At 36.1% G+C, this 27,952-nt stretch overlaps 1 protein-coding gene across 8 annotated transcripts in view; it reads left to right on the forward strand.

Moving 5' to 3' along the window:
• MAPK10 (mitogen-activated protein kinase 10) overlaps positions 1–27,952 on the forward strand; it is a 326,039-nt gene that overhangs the window by 179,055 nt on the left and 119,032 nt on the right. For 7 of the 8 annotated variants that reach the window (XM_058433145.1, XM_058433151.1, XM_058433134.1 and 4 more), the window contains exon 4: positions 10,446–10,615. In XM_058433145.1, coding sequence (XP_058289128.1) covers positions 10,446–10,615 — 170 coding nt within the window. Of the gene's footprint in view, positions 1–4,164; positions 4,184–10,445; positions 10,616–27,952 lie in introns of those variants that run through there. The other variant, XM_058433125.1, reaches the window with a different exon arrangement.

A 27,952-nucleotide genomic window follows, 5' to 3' on the forward strand; every position in this document is an offset into this window, starting at 1 on the left:
AAGAGATGTGTTGAGGAGGCACATCACCTTTTTAAAAATTTTTAATTTAATTTTAAGCTCTGGGATACCTTTGCAGAAAATGCAGATTTGTTACATAGGTAAACATGTGCCATGATGATTTCCTGCACCTATCAACCCGTTGCCTAGGTATTAAGCCCCACATGCATTAGCTATTTGTCCTGATGCGCTCCCTATCATCACCCCCTGGCAGGTCCCGGTGTGTGTTGTTCCCCTCCCTGCGTCCATGTGCTCTCATTGTTCAGCTCCCACTTATGAGTGAGAGCATGCAGTGTTTGGTTCTGTTCCCACATTAGTTTGCTGAGGATGATGGCTTCCAGCTTCATGCATGTCCCTACAAAGGATATGATCTCATTTCTTTTTACGGCTGCATAGTATTCCATGGTGTACATGTGCCACATTTTCTTTATCCAGTCTATTATTAATGGGCATTTGGGTTTGTTCCACATCTTTGCTATTGTAAATAGTACTGCAATAAACATACGTGTGCATGTACCTTTATAGTAGAATGATTTATATTCCTTTGAGTATATACCCAGTAATGGGATTGCTGGGTCAAATGGTATTTCTGGTTCTAGATCCTTGAGGAATTACCACACTGTCTTCCACAGTGGTTGAAGTAATTTATATTCCCACCAACATTGTAAAAGTGTTCTTATTTCTCTGCAGCCTTGCCAGCATTATTGTTTCTTGACTTTTTAATTATTGCCATTCTGACTGGTGTGAGATGTTATCTCATTGTGCTTTTGATTTGCATTTCTCTAATAATCAGTGACGAGCTTTTTTTCATGTTTGTTGGCTGCATAAATGTCTTCTTTTGAGAAGTGTCTGCTCATGTCCTTTGGCCACTTTTGATGGGGTTGTTTTTTCCTTGTAAATTTGTTTAAGTTCCTTGTAAATTCCGGATATTAGACCTTTGTCAGATGAATAGATTGAAAAATTTTGCTCCCATTCTGTAGGTTGCCTGTTCATTTTGATGATAGTTTCTTTTGCTGTGCACCAGCTCTTTAGTTTAATTAGATCCCATTTGTCAACTTTTGCTTTTGTTAATGCTTTTGGTGCAATTGCTTTTGGTGATTTCATCATAAAATCTTTTCCCATGCCTAATTCCTGAATCATATTGCCTAGATTTTCTTCTAGGGTTTTTAAGGTTTTGGGTTTTACATTTTTATATTTAAGTCTTTAACCCATCTCGAGTTAATTTTTCTATAAGGTGTAAGGAACAGGTCCACTTTCAGTTTTCTGCTTATGGCTAATGAGTTCTCCCAGCATCATTTATTAAATAGGGAATCCTTTTCCCATTGCTTATTTTTGTCAGGTTTGCTGAAGATTAGATGGTTGTAGATGTGCAGTCTTATTTCTGAGCTCTCTATTCTGTTCAATTGATCTGTGTATCTGTTTTTATACCAGTATTATGCTGTTTAGATTACTGTAGCCTTGTAGTATAGTTTGAAGTCAGGTAGAATGATGCCTCCAGTTTTGTTCTCTTTGCTTAGGATTGTCTTGGCTATACGGGTTCTTTTTTGGTTTCGTATGAATTTTAAACTAGTTTTTTTTTCTAATTCTGTGAAGAATGTCAATGGTACTTTGATGGGAATAGCATTGAATCTATAAATTACTTTGGGCAGTATGGCCATTTTCACAATATTGATTCTTCCTATTCGCGAGGATGGAATACTTTTCCATTTGTTTATGTTGTCTCTTATTTCTTTGAACAGTGGTTTTATAGTTCTCCTTGAAGAGATCCTTCACATCTCTTGTTAGCTGTATTCCTAGGCATTTTATTCTCTTTGTAGCAATTGTGAATGGAAGTTCATTCATGATTTGGCTCTCTGCTTGCCTATTGTTGGTGTATATCAATGCCTGTAACTTTTGCACATTGATCTTTTATCATGGGACTTTGCTGAAGTTGCTTATCAGCTTAATAAGCTTTTGGGCTGAGACAATGGGATTTTCTAGATATAGGATCATGTCATCTGCAAATAGCGACAATTTGACTTCCTCTTTTCCTATTTGAATACCCTTTATTTCTTTCTCTTGCCTGACTGCCCTGGTCAGAAATTCCATTGCTATGTTGAATAGGAGTGGTGATAGAGGGCATCCTTGTCTTGTGCCAGTTTTCAAGGGGAATGCTTCCAGCTTTTGCCCATTCAGTTGTGGGTTGTGGGATATTGGTTGTGGATTTGTCATAAATAGCTCTTATTATTTTGAGATATGTTATGTCCATATCTAGTTTATTGAGAGTTTTTAACATGAAGGGATGTTGAATTTTATCAAAGGCCTTTTCTGCATCTATTGAGATAATCATGTGGTTTTTGTCATTGGTTCTATTTATGTGATGGTTTACATTTATTGATTTGCATATGTTGAACCACCCTTGCATCCCAGGGGTGAAGCCAACTCCATAGTGTAGGATAAGCTTTTTGACATGCTGCTGGATTAGGTTTGACAGTACTTTATTGAGTATCTTTGAATCGATGTTCATCAGGAATATTGGCCTTAAGTTTTCTTTTTTTGCTATGTCTCTGCCAGATTTTGGTATCAGGATGATGCTGGCCTCATAAAATGAGTTACAGGGAAGTTCCTCCTTTTCAATTGTTTGGAATAGTTTCAGAAGAAGTGATACCAGATCCTCTTTTTACCTCTGGTAGAATTCAGGTGTGAATCTGTCTGGTCTTGGGCTTTTTTTTTTTTTTGGTTGGTAGGCTATTTATTACTGCCTCACTTTCAGAACTTGGTATTGGTCTATTCAAGGATTTGACTTCTTCCTGGTTTAGTCTTGGAAATGTGTCCAGGAATTTATCCATTTCTTCTAGATTTTCTAGTATATTTGTCTAGAGGTATTTGTAATATTCTCTGATGTTAGTTTGTATTTCTGTGGGATCAGTGGTGATATCCCCTTTATCACTTTTTTATTGTGTCTATTTGATTCTTTTCTCTTTTCTTCTTTATTAGTCTAGCTAGCAGTCAATCTATTTTATTTTTTCAAAAACCAGCTCCTGGATTCACTGATTTTTGAAGGTTGTTTTTTGTGTGTCTCTATGTTTTTCTATTCTGCTCTGATCTTGGTTATTTCCTGTTTTCTGCTAGTTTTTGGATTTGTTTGCTCTTGCTTCTCTAGTTTTAGTTGTGAGCACATCACTTTTTGAAGGCCTCTCTGTTTAGGTGACAGCTGGCATTTCTGTATATAGTCACATGACACCAACTGCAACTGCAAGGGAGGCGGAAAGTGGAGAGGGGCACATGGATATTCATGGAGCACTGTCTCTACCACAAATGAAAACTAAGGAAAAATATCTTCTTATCCTGTAATTCTGAACTCTGTTGGTTCTTTGTGGATTTTATAGGAGTATCATAGTGTTTTCAAATGGTACTGTGGCTTAGGAGCTAGGCCAGCTTTTGTGATAAATACTCTAAAACTGCTAACTGTGGGTCTTAAATGTTGTCTAACTTCTCAATAATAATGATAATAATTATAATAATGTTAATAATTATATTAAAAATAATACACTTTGAGAGTTTTCTATAACCTTATACCATGCTTAGAGCTTACATAGATTATCTTATTTAACCTTTCCACTAATAAAAAGTAGATTATTGCCCTCATTCTACAACTAAAGAAACAAGGGCTAATATTATAAAGAACTTGCCCAAGGGCTCACAGTCAGGATTTTAAACTGGATAGTTAGATGAGAAGCTGCATTTTTACCCTTTGCTAAAGTTCTCAGTCTAGAGTTTCTTATTTGTTGAAAATAGAATTCTAATTCTTACATGAAATAATTTGTTAGACATCTAGCACATTGCCTGTTACTAATACTAGCTTGGTTCCTAATAAGTATTTAAGCAGTATTAGTTCCCTACCTTCGTATGTAAAGAACAGGCAGGCAGAAGCCATACCAGCTCTACTGTTGATTACTGTTATATGCTTTCCAACATAATTGAAAATAATTATCAAATTATCAAACATAATTTAGGTCTTAAAATTTTTGCTGCTTTATTGATTTTTCATAATTCATTGATTCCATAGAATAACCATCTCTAGGCCAACTAACTAATGTAAAAGTGAAATTGATTCTGGGATGCAACCCTCTGTTGAGAGTAACACTTCAAGGAACAGAGTGAGGAAATGTGCTCTTGAGAGAACAAAATTTAATCCTAAATATCAGTAAGTATTGTCTCAAATCTTCCCCTTTAAAACTCATATATAAGGCCAGGTGCTGTGGCTCACTCCTGTAATATCAGCATTTTGGAAGGCTGAGGCGGGAGAATTGTTTGAGGCCAGGAGTTCAAGACCAGCCTGGGCAACATAGTGAGACCTCATCTCTAAAAAAAAAAAAAAAAAATTATCTGGGAGTGGTGGCATGTGCCTATAGTATCAGCTATCAGAAGGCTGAGGTGGGGAGATTACTTGAGCCCAGGAGTTCAAGGCTGCAGCAAGCCATGATTGTGCCACTGCATTCCAGGCTGGGTGACAGAGCGAGACCCTGTTTCTAAAAAGAAACAAACAAGTCTCATATGTAAATAATTTATACATATTTAAAATAGATTAAGCACTTGCCTTTTTGCCACAGAAAAACCCCAGAACATCAGGCATTATTTTGGCTGACTTTATTCAACAATGTTGGAGTAGTATCATGAAGCAACTCAATCTGCTGGTCATAACTATGAGAATAGATAGCTCAATATCTTTTGTGCCAAAAGCAGGATCATGACTTTAGGTAACTGGTTTTCAGTATCCAAATGACCATACTAAAAAAATATCCAGTAGATTGACTGGCTAATTTTCCACAAGTGCACTTTGTGGTTAATATTTCTTGGCTATCCTATTGAGATAGATTAATTTTATACCCATGTTACCTTTAATAGTGCCCGACACACAGTAGGTGCTGAATAAATATTTAACAAATGAATAGAATCAGGCCCTTTAAATTTCTTGGCATCCATGAATATCCAGCTTTCTATCACCACACAAGATTGTCTAGCTAAACTAGTACACAGTTTAGCTTACAAAAAGAAGAGAACTTGTTTTGAAGTCAGATAAACTTTAATTCATATTAATTGGTACCACCAATTAATAGTTCTGAGATTTTTCACCAATTAGTTAACAGCTCTGTATGCCACTTTCTTCATCTGTTTTGAGTGTTCACTTTAACATGTTTAACATAATACAGAGTATGTCTATAGTAGGTAAGCAATAATACTGGTTCAACTTTCTTTCTTCCCTTGTGTTATTGAGTTGAGAGTTAATATCATACAAGTCATATGACACATATTTCTGTGACTTTCACTAAAACTATCTCATCTACTGCCTGTTGTTTGATTCCAGGTTTACTATATAAAGAAACTATTGAATATATTCTTCCTGAAGTTTAGCTGAAGAATTTTATCTTTCCTGTGAATTGGTATTATATATTTTATAAGATTAATAAACCAAAACCTGCCACTCACTGTGGTTTTGTTGTTGTTGTTATTTTTTTTCCTTTGGTTTTCCAGAAGCATGACACTAAGTTTTGTGCTCAAGGCAATAGATATTTGTAACTTCAGTCTTCTGGTAAAACTGTCATCTCCTAGCTTGCTTTATTTGACATTTGTTTTTAAAACTGGATTTAATGGTTTTATTGTTTCTCTATCTTTTACCGTGAGCTAGACAAATCCTTTATGGAACCATACAGAATATAAATAATAAATGAAAGAATAAAATGGTTTGCCCAAGGTTTCACAGCTATTAAGTGCAGAACTGATCTGGGCTCAGTGCTATTTTCAGCTTTATCATTCAAAAGAAACAAAGAAAGTTTAACCTCCAAAAATTCTTAAACCTCAATGTTTCCCACTCAGGAACTGACTATTAGAAACATAGGACAGTCATTCACAAATGAAAATGAGGAGAGAGTGCTTCTGAAATATAGGCTATTAAAGTGCAATCAAAGCTTTGGACACCTGCAGGAGAAGATCAATAATGTGGGACATTTTTCTTTGCAAAATTCTATGGCTATGGGCTAGCAATTGAATTGATGATGAGTGCTTAGGTGCTGATACCAAGGAGAGTCTTTTATGACATTATTTTTAACTTCCACATCCTTTGTTTACATGTTGATCTGCATTGCTTCCAGTTTTTGACTCTTTAATTATTCCTCTTTGAACGGTGGCATCTTTTATATCTACTATTGTCTAAAACAGTGATTCTCAAAATGTGAAACTTGTTAGAAATACAGATTCTTGGCCTTATTCTAGTATTACTGAATCAGAAACTTTGCATTTTATAAGCCCCCTAGCTAGTCCTAATCTATGTTAAAACTTCAGAATCTCTGCTCTAGACCAAGTATTGGCTAAGCATGCCTTCTCAACGTGAATTTTTTTTTCTTTGTAGGTTTAAATAATCTGCTGTCTTGTTCTATGACTTGAACTCAGGAAACACTAAAATGTATAACTAAAGTCATTTTTAGCACTGATAATATTTTTCTGTAGTGTGCTTGGTGGAATATTTTCATGGGCACATTTTATAAAGAAAAAATTATATTTGAACTTTATAGTCATGACAAGGAAGACTATATAGAAGCTGAAGGATGAAATATAGTCTATTAAATATGCTCTGAACCTTTCAGAACTCAATTTAGATTTGTAAGCTTAGGGCACAGATGGGATCTGGGGGAAGCTCTTTAACACATCATATTTGCTATCAAATTTTTGGTTATGACATCAATCTAAGAAAATTTCCTATGCTATTATGTCCATGTCTTACCGCTTAAACTAGTAATTAAAATAGACTTTTACCAATTATTTGAGATGCTTTCATGAACATCTTCCCTAACTTCCAAATTTTACCTGAAGTTTAATTCAAAGTGGGGTATAAAGAAGAAACTTGAAAGGAAATTACGTATTTGTGTGTGTGTGAATTCACAAACCTTGTAATGATGATTTTTAATTGGTTGATTGCTGATGCTTGAATCCAAATCTCCAGAATGTTATGCCAATGACTTGTATTTTATCAAGCCCTATTTCTCCAGTGTGCCTCCCCAGGTGGTTGAGATGCACACTCATATCTGAGAACCAGTGAAAAGGGAGGTTCAGGGATATTTTTAGTTGGGGAAAACACAGATCAAGTCTCCCCTCAAACATTACAACTTTATACCTGTAACTTGGCATCTAGTAGTTGCTGTATACATGGTAGCTGATTGAATTAATGACAATGAATGAGCACAAGTGGTTAGTTGCTACTGTGAAAGTTGTCAAAATCAAAATGGAGTCACTTGTGTTAAAAAAACAAAGGAAAAAACCATGACAAATAGAACAGAGGAAGGCCATAAAGAGAAGCGTCACATGCATAAATACCTGGTAAAAACTATCACAAAGGGCTGAAAAACCCACAAGTTTGCACCAAGACCATCACAACCTTATGCAAAAAATGTTTCTGCAAAGACATCTGCCCAGCAACTGCCTGTCCCACTTTGGACTGGCATTACCTTTGTTATTGATCCTTGTAGCCAAGGATAATTATCTCAAAATAGTTAGATAATTATCCTCATTTTTCCTTTAAAAACCTCTGTTTTCCTTTACCTCCCAGAATACACACATAGTGTACTATGGTACATATACTGCCATTGCAATACTCTATTCCAGAATACATATTATTTTATTTCTATTATATAGAAAGAGCCCTTTTCTGCTTGGTAGTTTCTGTTTGCTTTCAGCACCTTTTTTATTCTGCAGAACGTATTATCCATACTCTAACTACTTTCTTATTTAATTGTCTTCATTCTAGACTGAGCCTTATCTTTTTTTGGTTATATTTTGAGTGCCAAACCCAGTATTTGGCAAATAATATGTATATCATCAGTGTTTGTTGGGTTAAACACTTCTAAATATTAAATAGGGTAGCTCTTAGAGTAAACCTGAAAGATAAGTGACATGAATTGTTAAGCTTCGTTGGTTTATTTGAATATACATTGAAATGTTGGAAAAGAAGAGACAACAAGTTGAATCAACTATGATATATTGACTGAGACCATAGCTAGAAAAGCCACAGTGAAGTCCAAAGGCACGGGGCCGTGCCACAATACAGCATTAAGTCAGGAGTCCAGAACACAAAGTTCATTGACAATGATTAGTTTATACATGCAATACAGTTGAGAAAGCCACACTTCCAAAGTGAAGCAAATAAATAAGGGAAGGGGAGATATATTATCTAGGTTTGGTGAGGCTAGCGTGTGTTAAAGATTTTGTGTGTGGTCAGAAACAGAATATTAAAAGATATAAGGAAGGGTCAGAACATGACAAATGGCAAGTTAGGCACTTCGTTCATCCCAAATTAAACTTGACAGATGAATTCATTTTATATTCTAGCTCCAGTTGCTTTTTAACCTTTCTTAGCCAGGAAAAAAAGCAGGGCTTTATTCAGGCTGTTCTACTCATATGCCAAAAAGTCTAGAGTAGAAATGGACCATGGTGTGGAGAGCAGTTCCTGGTACTGTGGTTGAAATCAAGGATTGTTTAAAGACTAATGTTCTTGTTTCTGCCACTGTCCACACCCATTGTCTAAATTCTAAACCCTGTTGTTGTCTCCTTGAATAGGCTTGCAATGTCCTGATTTTTAATAGTCTTGTTTAATTCCCTATCTCATGCTCCACAAACTGCTTTCTTGATTTCAGACCTTTTATTATTGCATTTGCAGATCACTTGAATTTTTGGTTTCCTGTCCAAGCAACATAAGTTCCTATAAGTCCACTCTATTCTTTGAGGTCTTAGTGCATTTGCAGTGAATGCTGACACCATATCCGATGCAATCATAGGTTGGTGCCTGTCACACATATTCTACTTTCAAGTCTGTCTCAGTCTTACCTGGAGGCCTCAAGATCCTAGCACTGGATTTGTAGGTTTTGCCACCCGTGTTCACATGGGCTCCACTGTATTCTCATTTACATCACTGATGCTGCTTGGGTCCCTTTCTAAGGGAATATGGGGAAAATTAGATAGTACTTCTATTTCAAGTTTTTACTTAGAGATGAAATGCCAAAACTTTGCAGGAAAAATAGTTTTATTATCAATCCAGAGGTTCAGAGCCTAAGGAGATTTAAATCTTTCAAATTATATCAGAATTCGATTTTCAGAAAAGTTAGTGTTTGTTAAAATTATACAAAAAGACTTTGGTTTAGATTCTGGACTCAAAACATTATAGGCAGATTTTTCACTAGTTAAAGCTTTGGCAGGACACTCACAAGTTGTGAGGTATGTGAGAAATTATTCATTGCGTGGGAATGTCTCACATCTCACTTCTTGTAGGACAACCAGCATTCTTTGACAAACCAAATCAATCTAAACTGTACCTATCCCCTTATTGTGGCATTTTAAAACCTGCCCACAAATCTCCTAAATGCCCCAAATGGGTCAAAACCACCTTTAATGAGAATCACTGGCGTAGATTGTTTAATTTTCAGTCACTGGGATTGGGAAGGAACCCACAGAAAATGTGGGTGCTTAAAACCTGAACAAAATCAGCAAGAAGGGCGACTGCTGGGAAGGCATCCACCAGTGTATGCCACAGGAATGGGCTAGATGATATTCTGTGAGGTCCCTTCTAGTTATAGAATTCTTACTATTTATGTCGTAAGTACAATATAAGATCATTTGCGGATAAATAATCACAGGTAATGGATATTTATATTATACATATGTATTATAGTTCAGAATTTTAAAGACAGACTCATCAATTACTAAATATAATTGATAGATGAACTTCTCTTAAAAATAAACAAAAAATACAACAATTAAGATATTTAAAATCTAAGCTTCCAAAAAACAAAGTGTCATATGGTATTTTAGAATAATATTAATTCAAACAAAAATTTTGCTATGCTTAATTCAGAACAATAGCATTTGTGATATTAATGAGGACAAATGAAGTCAAGACTGTTTAATTCAAATTTACCCAATTAAAATAATTAAAACTTTACATAAGTTTGTATCTTAGTTCTTTCTGAGAAAAGGTTGTAGGTACAATTTTTTATCTGTTCTCATGTGACTGGTATAATGGGTGACCAGTGATCATCTTTGTCTTATTTACTTGAATCCTGAAGGATCTAATATAACCTCTGAGACCAATACATGTTGAGTAGATATAGATGTTTATTCTATAAATGAATGTCTTTATGAGATACTTTAGAAAAGATTATGTGAATCAAATCTAAGATTAGTCTATTATAAATAGTTTTAATGATGAAAAAAAACAATTTCTTTGCATTTTTTCCCCAAGCTCTTTTACTCCAGGTAATCTTGCATGGACTGTTACATGTTTTTTTTCTATGTGAACTTCATGAACTAGATGATAGATGGCTAAGTGTTTAGTAATCATTAAAAGAACAAGTTTCTGTACATCTCATTATCATTCTGCCTGTTCACCTGCCTCATGTTTTTGCTGTTCTTCTTTTTGACAGGGATTCGACAAACAAGTGGATGTGTCATATATTGCCAAACATTACAACATGAGCAAAAGCAAAGTTGACAACCAGTTCTACAGTGTGGAAGTGGGAGACTCAACCTTCACAGTTCTCAAGCGCTACCAGAATCTAAAGCCTATTGGCTCTGGGGCTCAGGGCATAGTCTGGTAAGCGGAATGGATTTGCTGTATTTTTAACGGGAACATACCGTGTGCAACTACTAGACACAAACACACAAACAAAATCCCCAAAATAAACAGCATCATTTGGGAGGGAAAAATAATCCTACTGAAGAAAACAATAACATTATGAGCATTACGTTTAATTTATTACCCACTTGCTAACAATATGTACAGCTTGGCTTGTGACATGTCTTTTTTGGTCACAGAAAGAAAGTTATTACACAAGAATCATAAAGAAATAAAGAGAACCAGAGATTTCTAGCAGTTGCTAATGTATTTCTAGAGTTTGATTTGTTGCACAGCAAGAAATGAGGGGACACGTCTTAAGCTAACAGCAAATAAAACTCCTTACATGCTAGAGAGGAATAAAAGCTATTTCAAATGTTTCTGTAACTTTCAAATTCAGTGTTTGAAACTGAGTTACCTATTTAGAAAAAGTAGTATTTTAAAAATGTTTGCCTCATGTTTCCAAAATGGGAAGATCCTGGGCTTCTTAGTAACCGTTCTTTTATGACATTTTTGAGTAGCTAATTAAAATTATGACAAATCTAGATCTGATTTACCTAAGACTCTTGCAAAATTCATGATATCAGGTTAATTGATAAGCATTTCTTTTACACAGTTTTAAGTTGTTATGTCACAACCAAATGTATTTAATATAAACTTATTAGTATAATAATTTTTAATGTTCCTGATGGCTCACACAGATAAGTAAAAATTCAGGACATGTACCCTGAATATGTATATTTATATATGTATATTTATTTATAAAAGATATTTATTTATACAATATATTTATTTATTACTGCTACATTCATAATGTCCATTTAAAAACACAAACACTTTTAAGGGATGAGATGAATTTACAGCAAATCACCATAAACTTAGCCACTTTCTGGCTGATCTTACAGTTCTGTAGGTCAGAAGTCCTACAAGATTTCATTTTAGCCCAGTGGGGCTAAAATCAAGATGGTGGCAGGCTGGGTTCCTTTCTGGAGGTGCTGGAGGAGAATCTATTTCCCTGATCATTTGAATTGTTGGCAGATTTCAATTCCTTGCAGTTGTGATTAAAAAAAAAGAAAAAGAGGTTTAAAATTTAAAATATTTTAAATGTTTTAAAGTTTGTGTTTAAGTGGCTAAGTTTATGGTGATTTGCTATGCTAGCAATACTAATGCACATGGTGTAGTAAAGATTCTAATATTAAGACAATTGCTGTAACTCTCCTAAATTTACCAGTGGCAGGAGAAAAGAGTAGTTTCTGGCTACCTTTCTTGATGGAAAATTGTAGAATATTAACATGAGAAAGTTTTCCTGACTAAGATTCTCAGTCCAGATACTCAAATATTCATTGGGATAGTTTCATTTTCCTTTGAAAAGATGTGTCACAGTTTCGTGGCAGTGAAACTGAGTACTGTCAGTGAAAGAAAACTGATAGACCTTTAATGACTCAAAAATAGATCCAAAGCAGCATTTTGCTCAGGAAGTTAACAGATTATCACAGAAAGATTTGAACAATTTTAAATAATTTTGTAGTATGTTTTATAGGATATTTTGGGCCTCTCTCCTTTCTACAGGGTGGAAGTTATCTTTGGCTTAGGTATAGATACTGCAAAATTTTTTATATTGCCTTTTTCAACTGTGAGCTCATCTGCCTCTCTTACATCAAATGCATCCATTCCCAGACATGCTTCTGAAATCCACAGACCTTTCCTATGTGCACAACTGTCAAGAGTGCATAATATCTTGAATGTTCCATGTAATCCTGAGTATAGTGACTGGTTCAAACTGGAAACTGGGCATGTCTGAGATCTCTGATGGACAGACAAACTGAAACATATCATTAATTTATTTTGCCTTATTTTCTTTGGAGCAGAAATACAACATGGAGGAAAAAATTACAAAACAGATATCATTTTTGTCCATGTGTCACCACATATAATTTTGCATGTGTATGCAAGAGAAATTCTGCTTTTCAAGCACAAATATTGGCATATGGATACCTATTATGTCACAGAATCTCCATCCTCCTAACTTGTTTGAAATGGAGTCTCATTTCTACTGTTCTGGTTACCTTAAACTTGTTACTGGGTTTTTGCAATCTTTTTCCCCACTTTAGACTGTTTTATTTCTTACTTATCAGCATGGGGAAAAAGGTAATACTAAAATATCTTCAAAAGAAGTTATTACTATACTATATTTCATTTACCATTGATGATAGGTCAAAAATGTCAATGTTGAGCGTGATTAAACAAAAGCTACTATGAAATATTGGGAAAAAATGAAATTTTTCCTTCTGCCTTTGAGGGAAAGTGAAGATTATCTGTTGAAGCAGAAACAATGAGAATTATTCTGCTTCACTGTGTGAGCTGAGAAGTTCTCTACAGCGTCATAGGTGGGGAATTGTAGAATAATCTGCAAGATGAACTTTTAGCAACAGTGGTCAGGATCCAGAAGAGCAAATCATTCAGAACATTTTTCCAATCATCAGAAGAGGGTCTCATTAGCGTTTTTTCTGTTACCAACTCCAGAACAAAAACAAGCATGGGAAGAAATCAACAGTAGGGGTTTCATTGTTTTCACTCACATCTATCCTGCTGTTTCTTGCCAAGCCAAGGAACATTTTCTACTTTCTCATTTCTCTCTCTAAAGATGATTCAAACGGACAGCCAAAGTGGTGGCAAAAGTTAACGACTAAGTTTAGCAGAGACGACTTGCCAAGGCTAGTCTGCTCTTTAACTGAAAAGAGCTGATTGTATAGTTTTAAATGAAAGGAAGTGAAGCCATATTATTTCTGTCTTGGTGGTGTTACACACCGTCAGCTTGTAAGTGGTCACAGTTCAATTTTGCAAGATGATGTTAGGCAGGATATTTACAGCAAACTGTAAGATTAATGCAATTCTAAGATAAAATCATAGAATTGTAAAATATCTGTGCCTTGAAAATTAAGTATTTAAAAATAAGATGATACATTTTATGTTAACCAACCTTTAAAAAAATTCCACTTGGAGCTAGAGGATGGCATTTAATTAAAGTTGAAATAATCATAGTTATAAGATGCCCTGGAAATAATCCAATGAATTGGTTTATCTTAAATGGAATATATATCCATATATATGTATACGTACAGTAGTCCCCCCGTATTTGTGGTTTAGCTTTCTGTAGTTTCAGTTATGCATGATCAACTAGGATACGAAAATATTAAATGGAAAATTCCAGAAATACTTTGTAAGTTTTAAATTGTACATCATTCTGAAATCTTGCCCTGTCTCACTCTATCTCATCCCATCCTTCTGGGGATGTGACTCATCCCTTTGTGTAGCATATCCAGGCTGTCTATGATACACCTGTTAGTCACTTAGTGGCAGTCACAGTTATCAGAGCAACTGTTGCAATATTGCAGTGCTTGTGTTCAAATTATTCTTATTTTAATTAATAATGGCTCCAAAATACAAAAGTAGTGATGCTGGCAATTTGGATGCAGTAAAGTGCTTCCTTTAAGTTAAAAAGTGAAAGTTCTCAACTTAATGAAGAAAGAACAAAAATCTTACACTGAGATTGCTAATGTCTTCAGAAAGAATGAATCTTCTATTTATGAAATTTGAAAAGTATGTTATTTCAGTTGTTCTGTTTATTATTCTTGTCAATCCCCTACCATGCTTAATTTATAAATTAAACTTTATCATAGGCATATATGTGTAGGAAAAAACATAGTATATATAGAGTTCACTATTATCCAGTTTCAGACATCCACTGGAGGTCTTGGAATGTATCTGCCTCAGACAAGGGGGTACTACTGTAATGAATATGTAATACCAACATATGATTATTATATATTATATATACATACATATTAATCCAGTGGGTTAGTTTATCTTAATTGGTTAGGTATCATATATGTTATTTTAAATATCATATATATGATATATTAGAATATATATCTTTTTGTTTTGCACAAAAATTTGAAAAATCATTTCTGGTGAATGTCCTTCAATAAGTGGTCTACAGCAACAAGACTATGCAGATAAACAATTTAAGATATAAATTGCCAGGCATGTTCAGCAGAACCTCAGGTGTTCACATATTCTTCTTTGAAAAAAAGTTCCCCGTTTTAAATGTGCTCATTTTCATTTAAAAAAAGACACTATTTACTCTGATGTGTTTAGCAGCTTTTTCCATGTTGATGATGAATTTGATTTACTCCATCTGCACTCTGATTTAATCACCCTTGGACTAATAACATCCATCCACAAAATGATTGGAAAAGGTTGGGAACATCTTCCCTAAGGGGCTGGTAAATACGCACCAGAACAAAAGTGATTGAAACTTGGCCATGTTAGGGTGCATGACAGAAAGGTATTTAATATATATTTCTTGCTGATAAAAATTACTAGAAAAATTGATGAAGTTCTCAGGATTCTGTTAAAATTTGCATATTTAAATATTATAGATTCAATTGCCAGTACTTTAAGATATCTTATATTATCATCTTTAGTAATTATAGTTACAAATAAACTTATGTCCAACAAATAATTTTTTTCCCGTTGTGGTTTATCAGTGATAGCTTTTAACTTTCAGTCTTTCAGAATCTAGGTTTACTCATCTGTAAAATGGAGATAATATTATCCCATAGGACTCAGGAGAGTACAAAACAAGCTAGATACATAAAATTGCTTTATAAATCTGAAATTGTCGTGACTTTTAGTAGATTCAAGAAAGGTAGGCTTATGATACTTTTTCTTAACAATGGAAAATTGTAAAGGTCAGCACATGTAACCTAGGAAAATGCCTGATGGTAACAGTTGCTTCATCATCACACTGTGTATATTATATACATACTACAGTTAAGAACATGGGATTTAATAAAATAACTTTACTAATACTCCATCATGGAAGCTGGCAAAGAAGCATTTGAACTTTTTTTCCCCTATCTTTCATCCAGGGCTTCAGTTAACCAATATTATTTACAATATGTTAGTTGTAAACATTAGTTTTTAAATCTGCAACACAATTTCACAGGGCCAGCTAACAATCTTTAAGCACAGAACATGGATGGGAGCATCTTATGGTTATGAGGTTGGTGACATGAAGAGAGATGGGTAAGATCATCCAGAGGGTTTTCCAAAGCATCATGCTTCCTCAATAATACAAAACAGACTTGATCAGTGGGCCCCAGATGATTTTATTTTGTTTCTGCAAACATTACTCAAGCTCTTGTGGCACATTTCTCTTGAGTTTCTAATGAGCCATTATGCTAAATGACACAGATTTAATCACACATTTCCATTTAGCCCCTGACCAGTGGAAATGATTATCCTCTCATGCACATCTGGAATATCAGCATATTCTTCATCCCTGGCATTTTCCATTAATTTTAAAATTTTGGACCCTTAATCGCAACCTCCTTGACATAATGAACATTGAGCTTCAAATACTGTCTTTTATACATGTAGCAAGTTTAAGGTGGTGATGGCCCAGCGGAATAGGACAGAATTAGACACTGTATTCTTCCACATTTTGCTGTTCTCCTAGGCCTCTTTGCACAGTACAGGCCACAAATATTTATTTACCATATTTCTCAATTGATCAATAAGACTGGTAAATGTCATTTTTTTCCTTTACCAAGAAAATGTGGTATTTTGAAAAACAATACGTAGAAGTTTGATGGCAGTGTATTTACAGAAAAAACAATTATACATATATGTAATATCCACATTTCTATGTGTCAACCATAAATTATGTATGTGTCCTTATGTATAAATATTTAATTGTTGATGTGATAGCTAATGCTGAAGGGGTTGGTAATTCATAATCTTAAAAATTATATTTGGCTTTGGAATGTATTGTGGACATTTATTCTGAATTCTGTCATTCTTCAGTTAATTTGTAATTAACTTACATCCCTGTAGTAAAAACTGACAGCAAGAGTTTATAGCCTGGAAGTACTTTTCTTGGCAGATTTGAAAAATAGTCATTTAAATTTCCATAGATAATTATTCACTTACAGATGATTGAGTCTTTTCTGTAAATGCTAATGTCCCTATTAGAAGAGATAATTAGTAAATACATTATTTATTTTTCAGTTTCAACTTCCATCCTAAAGATTAAATAGTTAAGTGATGCTGGTTCTTATTTTCTTTAGAAATTGTCTTTTAGGGCATCAGTGGATATTTTCATTGCCGAAGTAAAGTCAGTTTATAGTCCATGTACTATTTTTTCAGATTAATCCTGATTGTCAGGATTAAAATGTATCCATGGTTATGTTAAAAAGTAACCTACAGTCCAAATATAAATATCTAACTAGTTAATCTAGCACCATCCAGTGCATCTTGGAAAAGCCAAAATTCCTCACAGAAAGGAGGCAGTTTGATCAGCTAAATTAAATTATGCTAAATAACAGATGGCAATGGCTGTCCCTCAGATTCTGGGAAGCATTCTCATTTACTGCTCTAAGAGACCTGTGCATTCCATCTGTAGATAAGCTGGCTTCGTTTTTTTTTAAAAAAAGATAGTAGGTATGTGTTATAAATTTTGTAACTAAAAATACCAAGGCTTAGAGGAGCTTTTTATAAAGCTCAGAGGGAAGGTAGTTGGCCCTTCTCTCTACTAAGTCATACTTCTGGCCTGTTACAGCATCACTTTCTGTTTATAGAGTCTGAGCTGTCTTGCTAATCATGGATTTGAATGTGGGGGCTGAGGACAAAGGAAGACATCTTTTAGTGTGGAAGATGGAGTGACAGCCCTATCATTCCCTTTGTGTGCTCTCTGCCTCTCCTGTGATGGAATTTAAATTTATTTAAAATATTTGACCTTGTCAAGTAAGTTTCACCTTACATGTCCAAAGTTATGAATCCAGCATTGAGCCATTGCATTTTAAGCTTCTGTGTATGACGGGAGAATCTAAATTATCATCAGGGAAGGTACTCAGTCACTTCATTTGACATTTCTTTTATTTAAATACACGTACCTTAGGGTTCCTGTGCTATGCTCTTCTTCATTTCTATTCTTCTTTATTTTTTATCATTAAAAACATTTTTCACAGATTTTAATATGTCCATTCATAAAATCAAGATTTCACTCTCAATCCAGGGAAATGCAACCCCAAATATATTTTTAAAAGTTTTCCTTTGGGTTCACCAAGGACATCAGAATATGGATGGGAAGTGTGCGCCCTGCACAAGAGGACTGAGATGAGGGACTTGTACGGGCTGAACTCCAGCCTGGGCTCTACCTGTGGACCCTGACACATGGTCACCTTCGCCTTGAGGAGCTGCTTTTTCTCACACCCACACCAGATGGGCTAGCAGCAAATATTAAATGAATGAACTTTAGATTTGAAGTGACCATGACAGAAACTCAGTTTAACTAGCAAAAATATAAGTTGGAAAATACTTAGTTTACAGAAGATCTAATACATCTAGGATGTTAAATAATTCACTGGCATGATGATTTGAAACACCTAAAGAAAATGGAAATAATCAGGGAACAGAGGAAAATTATAAGCCAAATTGTTGTCATGTTAACATTATCCCTCCTCTTCAGTGACCCTGCTTCTCTCATCCCTTTTCCCTCCCTACATCTTTGTATGGACATCTCTCTTTCAAGGCCTCCCTGTTCTTTGAAGCTGTCACACTCCTGCTGGATTAACTTTTTCACTATCCAGCCAGGAACCACGAAGAGTGATTTCAGACACTCTCAGATGCTCTTTATTTTCTCACCTCCTTGTCCTCTGCAGCTTTGTTTTCCAAACTCTCATCCGGATCAGCCCAAGTGGCTGTTTTCTCTGCTCCTGCTGGAGGGCTGAGCCCAGCTGGAGGAATGATATAATCACACTGATTTCCTCCATTATAAGTTTATGAGCTTCATCCTCAGCTGGGCCCTTGTTCCTGCTCAGCAACCATTTTGCATATATGTCTCGTCAGCTCCCCAGCCATTTCCCACGGCGGCTGTTACAATCCTTTTACAACTTTCATGAAAGCTCCCAATTCCACTTCACCAGCAGCATTCTTTACAGTAGGTCTTACCTCCTACTTCCCTGAGAAAGCAGATGGACTCAGGCATGTAAACTCTCAATTTCCCCTTCAACCTCCTAACTGTCATCTCCAGTCTTCCCTGCCCAGTTAGTTCCCTCATGAGGAACACCGTCAGGCTGGCCGCCCACCTGTGTTCTTGATTCCATCTCCACCCTTGGGACCTATTAGTTTTTGTCTGTCTTGCATTGACTGATGCTTCTTCTCCCCTGCCTATGGATGACCTCTCACCAAATTCTCATCTACAAAAAAGTTATTTAGAATGTGCCTACCCCTCAAACAACCCCTCTTTCTCTCCTTCCCTCATCATCACACTTCTTGATAGTCTGAAGTTAATGCCTCCACATACCTTTTCAGTTCTCATTTTACGAGCAGTTCCAATTCTTTTTTTCTTTTTTTTTTTTTTTTTTTTGAGACGGAGTCTCACTCTACCGCCCAGGCTGGAGTGCAGTGGTGCGATCTCGGCTCACTGCAAGCTCCACCTCCCTGGTTCTTGCCATTCTCCTGTCTCAGCCTACTACCGCGTAGCTGGGACTACAGGCGCCCACCACCACGCTCTGCTATTTTTTTGGTATTTTTAGTAGAGACAGGGTTTCACTGTGTTAGCCAGGATGGTCTCGATCTCCTGACCTCGTGATCTGCCCGTCTCGGCCTCTCAAAGTGCTGGGATTACAGGCGTGAGCCACCGTGCCCGGCCAAGCAGTTCCAATTCTATCACATTACCCCTGTGGAGGAGGATGCTCTGGGGAGGCAACCATCGACCTCCTAAGTGGCTAATCCATTGGCTTCTTTTTCAGCTCTCATTATTATTATTTTTATTTCAATGGCTTGTGAAGTACAAGTGAGATTTTTTTTTGTTATATGGATGAATTATATAGTGGTGAATTCTGAAATTTTAGTGCACCCATCACCCAAGTGGTGTACACGTTACCTAATGTGTAGTTTTTTATCCCTTGACCTCCTCCTATGCTTTTTCTCCTGAGTCTCTGAAGTCCATTATATCACTCTGTATGCCTTTGTGTACTCACAGCTTAGCTTCCACTTTTAAGTAAGAACACACAATATTTGGCTTAACATTCCTATGTTACTTCACTTAGAATAATGGCCTTCAGCTCCATTGAAGTTACTGCAAAAGACATTTCATTCCTTTTAATGGCTGAGTGGTATTCCATGGTGTATATACCACATTTTCTTTATCTACCCATCAGTCAATGGGCACTTGGGTTGGTTCCACATCTTTGCAATTATGAATTCTTTGGCTCCTGTTTTTTACTTTTCTGTAATATCTGGAAATGTTAACTATCCAATTCTTCTTGAATTCTATCTTCTTTTGAATTTTAAGCTAAGAATTTAAAAAATCTGTGGCTCGTTTGGAATGGGATGGACTGGCCAGCATACTGAGGGCTGCGAAAGGCCGTGGTTAGAGTGCAGACTCTGAGATCCTGGCTCCCTCTTACCTGTGTGGGATCTCAGGAACTTTTATCTGAAGATGGGTCTGGAAGAAATAACTATGTATGTATAGAATTGCTGTTAAAGCAAACTAAATCAGTTAATACAGTGCCTGGATTTACTTAGTAGTCAATGCCTGTTAGTTTTCGTTATTGTAGCTGGCCTGGGTTATGGCCGGGTTCTCAGAGGTTGGTTTGATTAGGGAACTGTCTTTTCTTGTTCAATGTTCAGCATGCCAGTAAAATAATCCAATCCAGGCTGGGTGCGGTGACTCACGCCTGTAATCCTAGCACTTTGGCAGGCCGAGGTGGGTGTATCACCTGAGGTCTGGCGTTCAAGACCAGCCTGGCTAACATGGCGACATCTGTTTCTACTAAAAAATACAAAAATTAGCCAGGCGTGGTGGTGGGTGCCTATAATCCCAGCTACTTGCAGGGCTGAGGCAGGAGAATCGCTTGAACCTGGGGGGCGGAGGCTGCAGTGAGCTGACTTTGTGGCACTTCACTCCAGCCTGGGCAAAAGAATGAAACTCCATCAAAAAAATAAATAAATAAAAATAAATAAATAAATAAATAAATAAATCCAATCCAAAGCCACTGAGGCCAAGATTTGAATTGGTGGCCAGAGCAAACGGAACCAGAAAGACAGGTACTAATTTTCAAGCCTAATGAGAATGAGATTCTAAATGAGAGAAGGAAGGCAAAAGCCAAGAACCAGGCCAGAACTGGATCAAAGTGGGAGAAATTCGGGAACAATGGAATGAATCTAGCACAAATGTCATGAATATTATTGGCTGGTGGGTGAGTGTTAGTGCTATTAGACTAGGTTGAAGCCAACTGTTTCCTGGTGCCCTCCTACCTCTATGGTCAATCATTATCTAACCCTTTTATTGATCGTCTGTCTCTACCCTTCAAATATTTGTATTTTAAAAGTGTTCTTCCTCCTTTGGGCTTGCATTTTTCACAGTTCAATGCCTGATGTCTTCTGTCTTTTGGCTATACTTTAATTCTAAGCTCTTGGTCCATGAATTATTTCTGTACTCTTATCTCCTTCAGATTCCTCCACAGATATCTCAAATTCAGCATGCCCAATATAATTTTATGATCATCTACTCAAACTTGCCCTTCACGATGTATTTCTTATTTGAGGATTGCTATCCCTTCAGTTGCCTCAGTTAAAAATTACGGAGTCATAGTTTCCTCCTTTCTCTTTCCAGATTGAGTCTAATTGTTTCTATTTCTGAGCTATCCCTTCCTTCCATTTTAACTGCCTTTTCCAGGTCTGCATCATACCCCACTGGGCTATCATCATGGGTAGTTAACTGATGTCCCTTTCCCCCTCCTTATCTCTTCCTCTTCTAGTCCATCTTCCATACTGCTTATGGGTAAAGTTGCTTACACAATAAAATTCAAATATTTTGGAAGGGCATACTAGTCCTTGTTCTCAAATGTGCTGACCACGTTTATGCTTTGGGTATTTATATGAAGCTATTTTCTTTCACCTGAATGCTCTTGACACGCTTGCCATTTTCCCTGGGAATCCCTGGGAAATTGCTACTCATCTTCACATTTCAGTTATAGGGTCACCTTTTCTGCAAAGTCTCAAGTCACCTTTTCTACTGCTCAGCAAAAGTAATTGCTCTCTCATCTGTATTATTATGACATTATACTTACATCTCTTTTGGAACTCTTTATATTTTTATTGCTATTAAAATCTGTGTCTGCTGCTAGATGATGATCTCCTTGGGACAAGGATTCTGACTTTTTCATCCTTATAGTCTGAAGATTTCAAAAAGTGCCTGTTGCATAATGGAAACACCTTAAATGTTAACTATTAAATTTATCAATAATGTAATGTGTATGTTTGAATGTGTATATAGTATGTATCAGATAAATAGTATGGCCCACTAATTTCAAGAGTAATACATCAAATCATAAAATGTACTAACAGAGGCTAGCATCAGCTGTAGGAAATAGATACTGTTGTATGTAAACATCAATTATTAGAATAAGTCTAGCTTTCTCTTAAATTATGCCTTTGACTAATATGAAGAATTAGTAATATGAAAATTGATTTTTCAAATCATTTATTAAATACTATACCAATTTAAATCTGATTTGATAATAAATATCACAGATATATGGCAAATTTTAAAAGAATCATTAAAAAGTACAATCTAAGGACTTGATACAAATATCACAGATATATGGCAAATTTTAAAAGAATCATTAAAAAGTACAATCTAAGGACTTGATACAAATTTACTAAAAGTATTCTTTCATATTTTGGTGTCAATGTAAGAGAGATAACGTAGTCACTATAAGTTAATATTTATGGTATCCTTACAGAATGTGTAACATTAGTATCATAAGTTTGGGAAATAAGACATGAATGTCATTGATATAGCTAAACTCAGTATTGGAGGTATATTTATTAGTGCCTTGCACATGAGGAGTTTTACTAAATTTAAAGGAGAATGAAGAAATGAAAAAAATGCAAATGATGGTGGTTGTCTAGATTCATTGTTTGTAAACTGAAATAAAGGAAAAAGACATTTGGGAGGCTGAGGCAGGCAGATCGCTTGAGACTGGAGGAGTTTGAGACTAGCCTGAGCAACATGGCAAAACTCCGTCTCTACCAACAAAAACAAAAATTAGCCGGGCATGGTGGCATGTGCCTGTGGTGTCAGCGACTCCTGCGGCTGAGGTGGGAGGATCCCTTGTGCCCAGGAGGCGGAGGTTGCAGTGAGCCATGATCGTATTACTGCACTCCAGCCTGGCTGACAGAGCAAGACACTGTCTCAAAAAAAAAAAAAAAAAAAAAAAAAAAAGAAAAGAAAAAGAAAAATATATTAATCAAAACAAAATAAAAAATTTAATCCCATACTAAGATCGCTCATAAATGCACTTTCCTTCAGTGGATATTTATTGAGTTACTGACTCATATTAGTCACTGGGCTGTGTCATAGTGATATAAAGTTGAATAGGAGGGACCAAGGATCCTACCATCTAATCAAGAGAACGACGTAATACATAAATGCCATCGCTTTTTTGGGGCTAGTTTCTTCACATCCTTCAGTTCATATACATTGGTTAGGATAATTTTGGCTGCTGTGACAAATTGACCAACAGAAAATGATAGAAGCTCAAACATAATAGAAGTGTTCTTCTCATTTATCAGGTGGAGGTGGGAGTAGATAGGGGAAAGACTTCGGTTCTATTCAGTGAGCTGAGGAGAGAGACTGATGAAAGCTCTGTCATATTCATCTTGTAACGTGTAAGGGCTCCAAACAGCCAGAAGCATGGAGCCACTTCTGTGGGCCAGGCCTGGAAGTGGTGCGTTTCCCTTTAGCTGACATTCCACCTGCTAGAACTCTGTTAAATTAAGGCCAAACCTAACTGCACAGGAGGCTGGAAATGTCATCTAGTTGAGCTGTGTGCCCAAGAAAAGGAAAAAGACTAGGATTTTGCGGTCTTTGCCCTCTTTAAAATGTCTATCATCCTCCTGAATCCAGTGCCAGTACCCCTCTGACCAGCTTCTACATAACCTTGTATTTTCACGGGGTTATTAGCATCATCACATTATTTTTACATTGTCTCCTTACATTGTCTCATTTCCCACTAGACTGTAAGCTCCATAAGGAAGACTGTCAAGCTTGCCTTCAGTTGAATTTCTAATTCTAACATAGTTCCTAGCAGAGTAGGCACTTAATAAATATTGCAGTTAAAGTTCTGATTTTCCTTTCTACATCTGTTATTCACTCTCAGCTCACTGGAATCCATTTCTATGTACTCTACTCTGTTGAAACTGCTCTTGTTAAATTACCAGTAAACCAACCAAAATGCTAAATGCAGCAAGTAGTCTCTGGTCTCCATCTTATTTGATTTGGCACTTTGGTACTCTCCTCTTCAAGGTTTACTTCTTAGTTTTTCAACTGTATTTTCCCAGTTCTTAGATGGAATCCTTTTCTGTGAAATTGGTGGTGCAAAGAAGAGCTCTTGGGTGTTAATAGCTTGCAACCTCAAAAGTAAAGGAAGGTCTACTTTTTTTTTAATGGCAGGAGAGTGTGTTTACTTTATTAGAGAGGAAATGCTGGATGTTACAGGTAAGGCATGTGGAGAGAAAAACAGAAAAAGAGGCTCTGAGACAGAGTAAAAGAGGAGAATGAGACAGACAGACAGAAGAAGAAAGATACACAGAAATAGCAAGAAAGAGAGAAATAGATGACAGGTACACAATGAGGAAGAAGAAGAGAGAACACAGAGAGAGAGAGAGAGATGTAGGAACATCAAGCAGGCAGCTGAGAGACTCTCAGAGAGAAATGGAGGGATTGAAGAGACCAGAAATAATTGTTAGAGAATAATTTCGGAGGAAGCAGGATGGTACACATGGAAGTAGTTTTGAAAAGAAGCAGTAATTCTTTGTGAAACAGAAACATTGAGAAATACTATTTTTGCTTACAATAAAACATATTTGGTATGCTGTACAATATTTCACCACTAAGTTTCTAAAATCATCAAATAGAGATAGAAATTTGAATGGGCCAAGAAATCTTTTGACCCTTGTGCTACATAGGAAAAAGCAATTGAAAAGAAAAGTAGAAAAAATACTAGAAAAGGTCATTGGACCCAGAGTAATTTTTGTAAAATTGTCACTTTTATGCTTCGTTGTATTTTAAGGAGGATAAAACTGGTAGAAGTGCTTATCATTGATATCTTTTTTGTTTTTTTGTTTTGGTAAACATATTACCAGGTAGGGAATAGAAACTTAGACTTAGCTACTATGTCCATAGTGTGCAAATTTATCCAATTGTGTTCATACAGTTGTACTTATTTAACAGCTCACTATAAGTTTTTAACATTTGTATTCCTTTATTTTTGTCCTGAAGGAAAACATGGAGTTTCTGGATCAGTGGCAGAGTATTATTACTCAAGGCAATAATTGTATCAGTTACCCATGTCTCCTTCATTCCGTTCAGTGCAATATTATAAAAGACAGGTGTTATCCTACACATGCAAAGGGATTTTTGCATTATCAAGAAGAAATTATGAATCTCAGAGTTTATATAAGGCCTGCTATACAGCTGCCACCTTGCTAAGAAGAGAGAGAGAAGGAGAGAGAGAGATCTAATTTTCCTAAAATAAGTATTCTCTGGGAGGAGAAAGAGAAAGTCCCTATTTTACAATCATTTGGAATGTAAATGTATGCTCTGGGATTCACCCACTTTGAAATGAAAACAAATTTTTCTCTGGAGGTCTCTCTACACTTTTTAACTTCTAAGACTTGTCCTTTAACCAGATTCTTGCTTTGTTTGCTCAAAGAGCCCTGACAATGCAGAAATATTAAAATATCTCTATGATGTAGGTATTATTATTTACATTAATAATGTAAAATTCCAGTCTTATAAAATAATATTTCTGGATTCAAATAATCTTGTAAAATTTCTATTTAAAAATATTTTAAAATAACTGTATTATAAAAACAATTGTTTTTAACAACCCCTACTTGACTGGAACACAAGATCTTTTAATGTTTTACTTAAATCAATTTATAAGTGCATGTGCTGTGGCTATATACACATACTTGTTAAGTGTGCATAAATCAAAATTACCCCCTTAAACACACCCCCAAAAAAGATATCAGTAATTTGGCACCTTTTCACAAGAATAATGCTAACTCCTCTTATATGCATTCAAAAAGTATTTAGCAATTTAGTATGATTAATTGAAACTATGCTGTTTTCACCCTTATTCTCTAATAAGCTTAGGATCTGATAACTATTCTCCTTGGTTATCAAAAAGCATGCCAGAGGAATTTTAGCTTTTGCCCATGTGAATTTTTTTCATATAAAATATATGTCTGGATAATTGAAAGAATGTACATTAATAAGATGTTGTAAAAGAAAGTCATTCTTTATTTCATGTATATTTCCTCATATGCGATGATTTCCTTGAGGTTGGGAATCACATCTATTTCATTATATTCCATTCCATTTAATACATTTTAATGAAGCACTTAATATGTTCCAGATACTGTGTTGGATGCTTGAGCTACTGTCATGAGCAAAAGAACACATGGTCCTCACTCTCTTTCCAAGTCTTGGTCTAGTAAATAGAATCTGGTTGTGGGTATCTATATTAGAATATACTCTGAAATGTCCTAACAAAGAGACACATAGTACAGTGACTTGAACACTTCTCTCTTCTACTGAAGTCTGAGTTCCTGCATAGTTCCAGGGAATAGGACAATTCTGTTTCACAGAAACACAGGAATCCTGACGTGTTGTTCTGTCCACGTGACCAAAGACACTAGGGTCACATTCCAGTTTATGGAAAGAGAAAAAAAGCAAGTGGAGAGCAGGCTGTCTTTCTATAAGGATATTGATATGGTTTAGCTGTGTCTCCACCCAAAATCTCATCTTGAATTATAATCCCCATAATCCCCACATGTGAAGGGTGGGACCAGATGGAGGTAATTGGATCATGGGGACATTTTCCCCTGTGCTGTTCTTGTGATAGTGATTAAGTCTCAGGAGATCTGATGGTGTTATAAGCATCTGGCATTTCCTCTGCTTGCACTCACTCCGTCCTGCCACCCTATGAAGAATGTGCCTGCTTCTCCTTTGCCTTCTGCCATGATTGTAAGTTTTCTGAGACCTCCCCAGCAATGTGGAACTGCGAGTCAATTAAACCTCTTTCCTCTATAAATTACCTAGTATCAGGTATTTCCTCATAGCGGCATGAGAATGGACTAATACAGATATAACCTAGAAGTTGAGTATTTCTCTTCTGCCCTCACCCATTGTCTTGAATCTAATCGAGCTGTAAGGAAAGCTGGGAAATATAAAGTTAGTTGAATGCCGTGTGTCTATGTAAAACTAGGGAGGTTCTTATAACCATGAGGAGGGTGGGGATGGATCTTGGGAGACCATTAGACTCTGAAATAGCAAATCTTCCATTTCTGGATCTGGTAACTGATATCCAGTCCCTCTCCTTGTTTATCTGACTTTGATGTATGGGCTTTGCTTCAAGTCAGTGTGGGTTTTATTTTTTGATCCTTCTAAATTGTGTCCCAGGCAGCTGCATTATATGGATTAGAGCCAATGGCTTCTCAAGAAATAAAACAATATAACATAATTTATATGACAAATGAATGAACTAGTGTCTTGCTAGAATGATGCAATCACCCCGTTTGTCTCCCTCACCCTGTTTTCCCAAGACCTATCACAGTGTCTTGAACATAAGAGATACTGGAAAAAAAAAAAACCTTCATTGAATGAATGAATGACGAATGAATCCTTTAGAATGTAAATGGATGGCTCTGGGTTTCACCTGCTTTGAAATATTAACACGTGTCTCTCTGGCAGTCTCTCTTTATTCATTCTTTAACTTCCAAGGCTTGTCCATTAACGCAGCTCCAGTTTTCTTCATTTAGCAAACCCTACCGATGCATAAACATTAGCATACCTCTCTGAGGTAGGTACTTGTTGTGGTTTGAATATGTTTTGTTTTTCCCACCAAAACTCATGTTGAAATTTGATCCCTGGTGTGTGGTTGTTGGGATGTGGGGCCTAGTGGGAAGTGTTTAGGTTTTGGCGGTGGATCCCTCATTAATGTCTTGGTGCAGTTCTTATAGTAGTGAATGAATTTTTGCTCTTGAGAGATTGGATTAATTCTTGCAGGAATGGATCAGTTCCCAAGAAAGTGGATTGTTATAAAGCCAGGATGCCCCTCAGGTTTCCTCCTCTTTACACATGTTCACTTTCCCTTTGATGGTCTCTGCCATGTTGTGACACAGCACAAAACCCTTTCCACAAGCCAGGGCCATGCCCTGGAACTTCTCAGC

Source organism: Hylobates moloch, unplaced genomic scaffold, assembly GCF_009828535.3.
Source record: "Hylobates moloch isolate HMO894 unplaced genomic scaffold, HMol_V3 SCAFFOLD_2, whole genome shotgun sequence".
In the NCBI taxonomy this organism is placed as follows: Eukaryota; Metazoa; Chordata; class Mammalia; order Primates; family Hylobatidae; genus Hylobates; species Hylobates moloch.